The sequence below is a fragment of the Bombus terrestris genome, chromosome 13 (genome assembly GCF_910591885.1).
Source record: "Bombus terrestris chromosome 13, iyBomTerr1.2, whole genome shotgun sequence".
NCBI classification, from domain to species: domain Eukaryota; kingdom Metazoa; phylum Arthropoda; class Insecta; order Hymenoptera; family Apidae; genus Bombus; species Bombus terrestris.
The window spans coordinates 6,221,263-6,232,052 of NC_063281.1; the positions used below are offsets into that span (position 1 = coordinate 6,221,263).

A 10,790-nucleotide genomic window follows, 5' to 3' on the forward strand; every position below is an offset into this window, starting at 1 on the left:
TCTGTTTGACAGAAGAGAGGGGAATGTGTTGTTCTCCGCGAATGCGAACGGTTTATGTTAATAGTCTTTCCAAATGATCGTGCTGTTTGATGGGAAATAGTGAACGGAAAAATTTCAAGATTGCAGTTCGTCGGACGATACTGCGCTTGAAAATTCCTAGCAACGGATAGTACAAAATGAAGCCTTTAATCGAGTTCGAGGAATGTTTGCGAGACACGCCAAAGTTTCGGTGAGAATCACTTGAAAAATCTACGCTTCTATCTCTGTGTTTGCTTAGCGTGCTCTACTCTGTTGCACTCCATGCACGCGCTACTTCGAATAATATCACTTAATGCACCACATTGATAATGCGTTTGATTAACGAAAATAAGTATCTTGCGAATATCCCTTTCTTATTTCGTAGATCCTGCATCGAGGAAGTAGAGGCAAACGTTGATCTACTCGAACAAAAATTAGACAAGGTATTCATAAATAATTTATAAAAAAAAGAGAAATTAGGTGAAAAAGATATGAAAGTTTTTTCTAGGTATATTATATTATATATAGTAATGTAAAAGGGTTATGTTATTTCGTGTTACTGCAAAATAAATTATTGATATTATAAATTACTAAGAGAATTTAAATGTAATAATTTTAATTGTCAATCTATTTTGACAATAGTTTCCTGCATTGTCAATTACATTGTAGTAGACTATGTTACATAAGCAATCTCACAGCTATCAAAAGAATTATTGTGATAATCATCTATTTCCTGAGAATAGCTAAAAATAAAAATCTTTACAGGTGTTAAAAAACTGTAGCCAGATGATTGACACTGGAAAACTTTTTGTAGGACAACAAAGGTATGTTATGATTTGTAAATTATATGTAATTAATGAATTGGAGTTACATCATGGTTAATAGAAACTTATAACAGAGACATAAATATTTGATTGGTTGTATAAAATATGTCATTAAAGAACTATTGATCGTTTCAAATGAAATATATTCAGTGGTAAAATGGAAGAGGGTGATACCAAGCAATAGAGAAGAGTCAGGAAACATATGAATTACAGCTCTGTTGAGAATGACTCATACATATGGTAGCCAGTTTAACATATACAGTGATACAAATGAAACACTTGCTGCTTGGGGATTATGCACTTCCTATTGATCTTTTATATTATGTTCAAATAAAAACATTTTTTATAAAACAAACATTTTTGTATTATTTTAAATACTTTTTAATATAACAAATTACCCTTAATATTAATATTTAATTTATGTAATGACTCTATTTCTATTTAGAATTTTTCTAATCTATTTATCTAAAAGAATATTAAAAAATTACTGTATGCATTGTTTTGTTTCCAGCCAATTTGCCAATAGCCTGTGGGAATTATCTCTTTACTTTACTGATGATTCAGAGATAATGGCCTTACTCAATAAACTAATTCATGCTTTACAAGAAATGAACAAGTTTCATACTATTTTATTAGATCAAGCATCTAGGACAGTAATTAAAGATCTTAACTCATTCATCAAAAGGTAATTTAACTAATTAATTACATAATCATACGTAATCTATATGTTTATCTGTATACATACATACACATGTAACATTCTTAATATTCTTATTGTTCTTACATAACATTCTTATTATTTTTTAGTGACATTAAGAGGGTGAAAGAATCTCGTCATTACTTTGAAAAAATCTCTGCAGACCTAGATATAGCATTAAACCGAAATTCCCAAGTTCCAAAGTCCAGACCAGCAGAGTATGAAGAAACTTCAAATATTTTATCAGCTACGAGATCCTGTTTCCGGCATACAGCTTTGGATTATATTCATTCTTTAACGATGATACAAGCGCGTAAGCGACACGAAATATTGGGTACCCTACTTAATTATATGAATGCGTGTATTACTTATTACCATCAAGGTAGCGATCTAGCACAAGATTTGGATCCATTCCTAAAAGATCTCGGGGAGAATTTAATTAAAATGAGGGCCGATTCCGTAAAACTAGAGAAAGAAATGGAAAATCGGCATATTTATGTTACGAATAGAGACTTAATACCTTCTCCAGTACCTAGTAATCCTAAGATGGAAGGATACCTCTTTAAACGCACTAGTAATGCATTTAAAACGTGGAACAGAAGGTGGTTTTGTTTAAGAGACCACCAACTAGTATATAGAAAGAGGACTGGTGATAATGATTTCACTATTATGGAAGAAGATCTTCGTCTTTGCACTGTGAAACCAGTAGTTGACTGTGATAGAAGAAATTGTTTTGAAGTATTAAGCCCTACAAAGTAAGCAGTCATTAGTAATCATAATACAATTTGATATAGTGATAGATTATTTTATTATATTGATTATACAGTCATGAATTTTCTATTTAGATGCTTTATTGTATTAAATAACTTTAAAGAATAAATTTAACTTATAGAAGTCACATATTACAAGCTGATAGCGAAGAAGCTTATTTAGCATGGGTAACTGCCATGCAGCAAGCGATTGGTGCTGCCATTCAAAGAGGTATGGGTGCTGGTACTATAGTTAGCGTACGAGAATCACAGTCACAAAATGTTAGAGGGTCGAACAGGCAACAGACAAAACCGAAATCAAGGTATATATCAAAAACTGTACTGAATAATTAATTCAATCTAGACCATATTTTTAAAAGATCATAATTAATTTTGTTTTGTATAGAGTCTGGGAGCAAATCCTAAAAATTGCTGGAAATGATACTTGCTGTGATTGTGGTGGTGCTAATCCAAGATGGGCCAGTATCAATCTTGGAATTACACTTTGCATAGGTATAAATCACTTTTTCACGATAATGATAATTAAATTTTCTTCAAAACTTTCTTTTAACAATTCTTTCTTTTCAGAATGCTCTGGAGTGCATAGAAGTTTAGGGGTTCATTATAGCAAAGTTCGTTCTTTGACGTTAGATGACTGGGAACCAGAGATACTAAAAGTAATGGCAGAGCTTGGAAACACTGTAGTGAATAATGTTTATGAAGCTCTACCAATACCTTCTAATGTTATTAGAGCTACTCCAAAATGCAATGGGTACGTAACACTAATATAAAAAGTAATACTCACTCTTCTGCCAAAAGTAATAAATCTGATCAAAATATATAGCTGAATTTTTGTTGTAAATTTACAGTAATATACGTGAAGCTTGGATAAGAGCGAAATATGTAGAGCGTAAATTCGTGAAGCCTTTAAGCAACATAATCTCGTCTGGGCAACACACGAGTCGCGATAAAATGCATTTTCGCAAATGGAGTGTCCGTAAATTGCGTCGTCGGCCGCGGAGTTGCGACAAAATCGATAGCGTTAACCGCAACAAAACAACAACGTTATCATCTGTAAAAGAGGGTCATCATTCGACGAGCTCTGACGACAGCAAATATACGTCGATCGAAAGTTTGAGTTCGGTCGATAAAGCGAAAAAAACCGAGAGAAATTCATTAAGCTCGGACGATAGCACGAATATGGATCTAAAGAATGACTCTACACTGTATGGGAAAATTTTAGCACGGCCACGTAGCGACGTAAACGAAAGTAACCCTAAGACTATCGATAGCAATACGGAATCGAACATCGAGAACGAACTTCTTATTCCTGAAATCAAGGACAATACGATTGCCACGAGCAATTCAGAGAATAGCCTGTCGATAAAAAGCGAAGTGTCCTTAAGCACAGAGGTATCTGATGTGAAAGATACATTTGAGAATAAAGACGCGGGGACGGAGAAACAGTGTAAAATAGAATCCGACGTGTTAATGTTCGGATGCGATTTACCAAAGCCAACGATCGATAATAGCTTAGAATTAAGTTCTGACCAAGATTCGACTGCCGGCGAGGATGAAGAGTTCACAGACGAGGAGGATATCGAGAATTTGCATCCTGAAATGCTTCTTTACAAAGCTGCTGCAGCACACAATCTTCCTGTGATGTGCGCAGCTTTAGCAGCTGGTGCTGATAAATCATGGACGAATGTTAACGACAGAGGAAGAAACGCTCTGCATCAGGCAATTATAAGTGTAAGTATACAAATTGTTGTCTAAATTCTTTGATAATTTAATTTTGTCTAATACAGGGTTCTGTGATGTCTTGTGAATATCTGATTCTAAATGGAGCACGTATTAATTGTCAAGATGCTGATGGGAAAACATCACTGTACCTGGCTACAGAATTAGGTATATATCTTTTTCTGTTTGTAATAAATTCTATATTTTAAGAAGTTTACTATAAATTTGGTTATTTGTTTAAAATATCTAGGCCATACTGCCCAAGTATGTTTGTTACTAAAACATCGCGCCGATCAACACATCGAAGATGAAAGTGGTGTAAAGCCACTGTCAATAGCTGTAAAAGAAGCTAATGCGGACATTGTTACGTTGTAAGTGCGAAGTAAATTTATTTTATTAAGGAAATTTTATTGCAACTTCATTTTATGTATGTTTCAGATTGAGACTTGGTCTTCTAAACGAAGAGATGAAAGACTCGGAAATCGGAATCAGCGGTGACGAAACTTTCAATGACGTCGTTCGCGATTTCAGCCAGCTAGCTTGCTCTCATCCAGAACGACTGCAACGACGAAATGAAAGTAACAATCCGTCGCAACCGCCCGAATGAGGTTTAAGAACGTGCAAAGTTTATTTGCAAAGTCTAAAAAGCAGGCTACAACGGAAGGAGAAGAAGGAGTGCGGTACATCGAAAATGTCGTCTTTCAGTTCCTTGCAGGGTAATAAAGTTGATTAATGAGTAATGAAGTAAGTATGAAGAACGTGATCCGAAGCTTTATGATATAAACAATCGAAGACGAGAAACAAAGACAACACCGTGGAAGTCGTATCTTTTTACACTTTGATCTCTGTGCGACAAAGGTTCATTGAAATTTATTAGCATTTTGTATTTCTATTAAAGAAAAAGAGAAAACAACACATAGCTAGAGAAGTATCACATGTACTGCGCGCGCGCGAAAGAAAGAAGAAAGAAGAAAATATTATATTTTGCTTACACAGGAAATTTACGCTGTCCAGTGATAAAGTATTAAGATGCCAATCTTTTTGTATACCTTCCCTCCTGGTTTCCTACCAAATATACAGAAAGAAATGTCGCGATAATAATTTGTGCGCGCGCTCTGTATATATTTTAAAGATGATCTTACAGATTTAAACAAATTTCACAACAGATATACCATATAGCATAAATGCAACCTGGAATTTGAAAAACTTTTACGAATACCTATGGCAAAGTGTAAATTATATTACTAAGTAGATATTTGTATATCGTTTATGTGATATGAAAGATACGTGACAAAGTAGTTTTAAATTCTACATTATGAAAAAGTTAATGGCCGACGCGTTTTCGATATGATATGGTCTAGCGGTGAAAGAACAATTTTATACATATATCTGTTTTTATATACTTAACACTACCAGCGATGTATGTGCGACTGGTACTAAGAAACTTATTCCTTTTTTTTCTTTTTTTTTAATTAAAAGTAGTGATTTCGATGTTATATAATTAGCATCGATTTAATTGTGACATTATAAATACATAGAATATATAGTTTATCTAATAGTTACATTTATAAAAAATTGTAAACTGCACCTATTAGATTACCAAACTAGAATAACAATGATTCTATATAGTTCCGTATTATATATGTATATATATATATAAATATATATATATATATATATTTATTTATTTATATATATATTTATATATATATATATCGAATTTGTTGCCAAAAATTAATCATTTGTACATAAAAACTTGTAGATCTGATCGCTATCTGATGTTAATTCTTGAACAAATGCTTTACTTGTGCAAATTCTCTAAAGTTAACTCGAGAAACATTATTTAACGAAACATATAAAAAGTATTTGTATTTACAACATTTTTATAACAGATTCAATTTCATTCTGCTTGCTGCGTTTTATCCATTTAAGACAGTTGAATTAGTTTTCTTTGTTTATGACTTGTACAACGAATAAGTTATGCTTCCTTTTGTGCATATTTTAATACTATATAACTAACTATGTTGAACAGTATTTATGAGAAATTTATAGAGTAATGCATGATTTTCAATCTACTTGTACGTAATAGAAAAAAGAAATCTATATAAGAATTGAAAAAAAGAAACAATACCAATCATTGTTGAATATTTTTTCATTGTTTAAGTAGAGAGGCTTTATTGATAGTTACGATTCAATGGTACAATGTTGTAATCATTGACATAGCTTTGTAAAATTTCTTTCGACGAGAGCTTTTATGAAAATGATGGGCGAATGATTTTCAGGTTTGATATATTTTTTTATTTGATATAGTATTACCATAGTTTCTTTTTCGAATCTGGTATTCGATTATTCGATATAAGAATCTTGTTTAATTAAGAAACAAGACTACAGTGGCGTAAGCATAATTCTAACGAAATGAGATACTCATCGTTGCACAAGCGAATAGCTGCAACAAAACTCTTCTATAATCTATTTTTTAATCTACGATATACTAGTATTTTATTACTTGTTGTTTTTACAACGCAAAGTAATTTTAAGAAAAAACAAAGAAATCTTTCGATTTCGTGACTGTGCGTTTTTCTACGCTTTGTTACGAATGATTTTTTATTACTCGAATTTTCATATATTATAAAAATTCTTTTCGTATGGAAAAATTAATTCTAGTACTTGTACTTTGTACTTAGTTCTTTTTTTTTACCCGTTTTATACGTACAATTGACAAAAAGAAAGGACGTTTAAACTAAAGGAAAATAACGATATTACAAATTGTTTTCATTACGAATATGAAACGTCTTCCAAGATGACAATTTCTTTTCTAGAAATGGTAATATCATTAATCGTATAATTTCCTAATTGTAAAATCTTCTCTTTGTTGAAACGTTGTCGATTATTGTAAAATCGTCACCAGTTACTGCCTAATTGCGAAACGTTGTTACAATAATTCCACGATACATACGTCTATAGGCAAGTTAAACAAACAATATCGTTTCTCTGCTGCGCGACATTGTAATAAAATTGTAAACAGTCTAATTCATGTATCATACTTATACACAAACTTTACGTCATAAAGCAGTGATTATGCAAGTATACGTATTCTTTTTAATAATCCTTATCCTCGTAACTTGACGTTACAAATATTACGCGAATCGAGAAAGAAAGCAGAAGAAAGGAGAAAAGATGTTTAGAAAAAATCTATATCTTTGACGAACGCGCGTTGCAATTAAGCACAATCTTTCAGTTCTTTCCGTTATTTTATCAAATTTTGTGTGGATAGACGGGACTTACGCAACGCTTTATTTGTTGTGAAAACGACCGAAATTACGGCGCAATTTATGAACCGTAGATTGATAAATCCCCCATTAAACGAAAGAAACGCTTATGCATCGTGTACGCATAATTTACGCGTTGCTCTCTTGCCAAGTTGCGTAAATTAATCCAAACGGGTCAATACCCTATCGCTGTATAGTTATCACTGTGTGTTCACACACATTCGTCCACGAATGCCCAAACTAATTTATCACCAATTTTTCTATCTTACATGTGAATGCTCCACTTTTCGTTGCTAGCATTTGTGTATTTACGTATTTCGTAAAGATAAAACGCACGAAATACGTCATCGCGTGAAGCGTTTCTTTAAATATTAAAATCTCAATAAACAGATCGTTCAACGAAAACGTAATTATCCGTTAATTATCTCCATCCGTCAAAAATTAATTATGTAGCTATTAAAAATGCTGATTTCTAATTTGTCAAGATTGCAACTGAAATTATACGTAGATAATTACTAAGAAGGAAAATTTCTACTGTAATCTTCAGTTTTTTCGAGTAATCAAAACTGGTTAGGCAATTTGTTGCAAATTAATTGGAAAAAATGTATTCATCATAGAAATGAACTACGGTCAGCCATCGCAGTTGCACAGTGATCTTCTGCCTATTCATTGGCTTGAAAATATGAAAACATCTCGGCCGTTGTCGATCACCAACCGTGGATTGGCTCGAGGATGATAGCAATGATAAGAAGAAACGTAGTCTCATTGGTAGAACGTGCCCTTCTCGTTGACTGATAAAGCACGTTGTTTGTCAATGTATCAATCGCACGCATTGGGACAAGTATGCAATCTCTTGACGCCATTGATCTACTGTGTTCACGCATTTCTTTCATTCTCTCCCTTTTGCTCACTACCGAGCCTCACGACGAGAACGTGATAATTTACGCTTCATAAAATTCAACTTTTTAAATATACGATAAAAAAAAAAATTGCTACGTATATGGAAGAATTGACGGATAGAAAATTCCAGTTCTAATGGAAGAAAACGGATAAAATGAAAATCGCATACGAAGCACAAAGATAAGTCCAATTAAAAGATGAAAATATCAAAGTGTTAATTTCTAATAAAGAAAGATAGAGGATAGAGTGTTTGTAAGGGAATTCGCGATCCGATTCTCGTTCGAAGAGCATGATAATGATACACGATTCTATCCATCTGTAACTATGGCGGCAGGCAGTCTACGATGCCTAGAAGAGCTCCTATTTCGAACGATTGCGGCCTCGAGAGTTTGCATATGTCATTCCACGCTTAGCCAGCACCACTAATTCTACTGACAGATACGAACAAGCGGCCGGCCCGATCATTAATTTAGCACGGCCACTTTCACGATCCGTTCTTTGAAGAAAACCAACGTCACCGGAATTACAAATTAGCCCTGAACGACCCAGCAACCTTCAAGGCTCCGCGAGACGAGCCGCGAAATGACTTACTCCGATCGTGGACTTCCAAGAAGGCAACCCAAAGAAGAAATTGATTGCACGGTAAAAATGAACCCACTTACTAACTTGCACGTTCGCTCTTCGAACAATAGTTCTAAGGTTAGCTGAGAGAATATATATTTATACGTTTCTTTTCTCACAGTCTAGGGGCAAATTACAGAGAAAGAGAGAGAGAGAGAGAGAGAGAGAGAGAAAGAAAGAATGGAAAGGGAATTTGCATTGATAACCAAGGGGTTCCTTTCGAATTGTTAAACAGCGAACCGGCGAAACTAACCGATACGATGCATCCATCGGTGCAATTTATTTTTTACGACAGCATGAAAGAAAATATGAATTATAGCATTGATAAGGCCGCGGGCCCCTTTTCGGTTTGAAGCCGCGTCATAAATCAAGCCTTGTGCAAAAAGTTTCAGCACGACTACAATTGAGATTGGCCATGGGCCACGAACAAACTTTTTTCTTCATTTTATTTCCCTGTCGGTTTTATGCTTACTAGCTTCGCGTCGAAATCGACAATAAAAACCGAAGAAGAGAATCGCTAGCAAAACGTAGCTATTTAGCTATGCATAATACACGTTAAACGATCGTTACGCGAATCTTTTGCTTTTGCATATTACTTCGATTAATTTGCCTGTAGTTTCTTCCGCTAGTTTACTTCCTAATACTTCCTAATCCTTTTTGAAATATTTTTGATATACGACAGAATTAACGACTTTAACGCTTTTTGGAAACGAAAGTTATGTTTCGAAAATGGATTTTTATTTATACACAATAGGAAAAATTGTTTATTAGTGGAATTACTGGAACTAAATAACAGTTTATATATTATCAACATCCTTAATATTTATGCAATGCAAAGGGTTAATATTAAAAGGAAATAAATAATAGTAGGTTTCCTTAGAAAATTTCTCAATATCTGTATTTGGCAAAAAGTAATTAATCTTTTATTCAACCCTTATTTCACTCGAAAATTTTTTAAATTTAAGTCTCAACTAATTACTTAACGCTTTTACCTCCAAATTTACCAGAACTGTAATTTCCTTTTATAAAACGTCTATTCTAACGAGTTCCATCGTGTTAATTTCAAACTCTTATAAAAATCTTATCTTACTTACGAGACTATCTAATGGTAGAGAAAAATTCTTCGGATCTTTGGAACGATAAATCCTCTAATTATTCCATATGATCGTGCGTAGAAGACTTTGCTCAGTCTGATCAAAAGGATCAACGATCAATCTCGAGTTATAGCGACAACAGTTTTTTCATCTAGCGATTTTTCACCGAAAGAAAAAGACTTCGATGTGGGCGTCGAAATATATTTATGTATGTGGACATTTCTTGCGTTCTCGATATAACGCGAAGTGCGTAGATTCTCCGCCGAATGGAACTGGCTGCGTAGAAGATTAGAATGAACCGTAAAGTCCGACGTCTGGTCGATCGACGAAATTAGTATCGCTTACTCACCCTACTAATCACACACTGTCTGGCTGGCTTACGAAATTCTGGGTTCCTCGTACTCGACACCGGTCGCGACAAAACAACTCTGTTTCCCTATGCTCCTTTCGTCGGCTCTTCCTCAGATCCATACCTTCAGTATCCAGAGAAAAGCAAGTTTTTCGATCGATCCTTACGTCCAAGTGAAAAAATAGATTTAATCAGTGAGAAACAATAGTCTTCTTTTGGCAAATACCTCTTACACAAAGATCTCTTCTACATTTGTGTGTACAAATTCGTACATTGTGAATTATGACTTTCAAAGATTCTCTTGTACGATAGTAACAATGTTGATAATAAAAGAGATAAAAGTTTGCAAGTGAATTTTACAAATTCAAAGTCAATTGGTTTGTTGTGATAAATCTTTATATCTGTAATAATTTAGTCAAGTAATTTAGTAAAAAGAATTTTTCTTTTTTACTTAATCCAATTATATTTTTAACTATCGCTTACGAAGGAAAATTTCAAGGATTCGATTATATTCCTTTTTATCGCAATT

General features: G+C 33.7%; 1 protein-coding gene across 1 annotated transcript; it reads left to right on the top strand.

Annotated features, from left to right (window-relative positions):
- The first annotated feature begins 5 nt into the window (after window positions 1-5).
- LOC100648337 (arf-GAP with coiled-coil, ANK repeat and PH domain-containing protein 2) lies at window positions 6-7,115 on the top strand. The gene is made up of 12 exons (XM_003400006.4): window positions 6-229; window positions 404-461; window positions 784-842; window positions 1,354-1,527; window positions 1,650-2,294; window positions 2,432-2,611; window positions 2,695-2,801; window positions 2,877-3,060; window positions 3,158-4,040; window positions 4,097-4,196; window positions 4,279-4,399; window positions 4,467-7,115. Exons 1-12 carry the CDS (start codon window positions 177-179, stop codon window positions 4,633-4,635), a joined length of 2,733 nt encoding a protein of 910 aa, XP_003400054.1. The 5' UTR covers window positions 6-176; the 3' UTR covers window positions 4,636-7,115.
- Window positions 7,116-10,790: the final 3,675 nt, after the last annotated feature.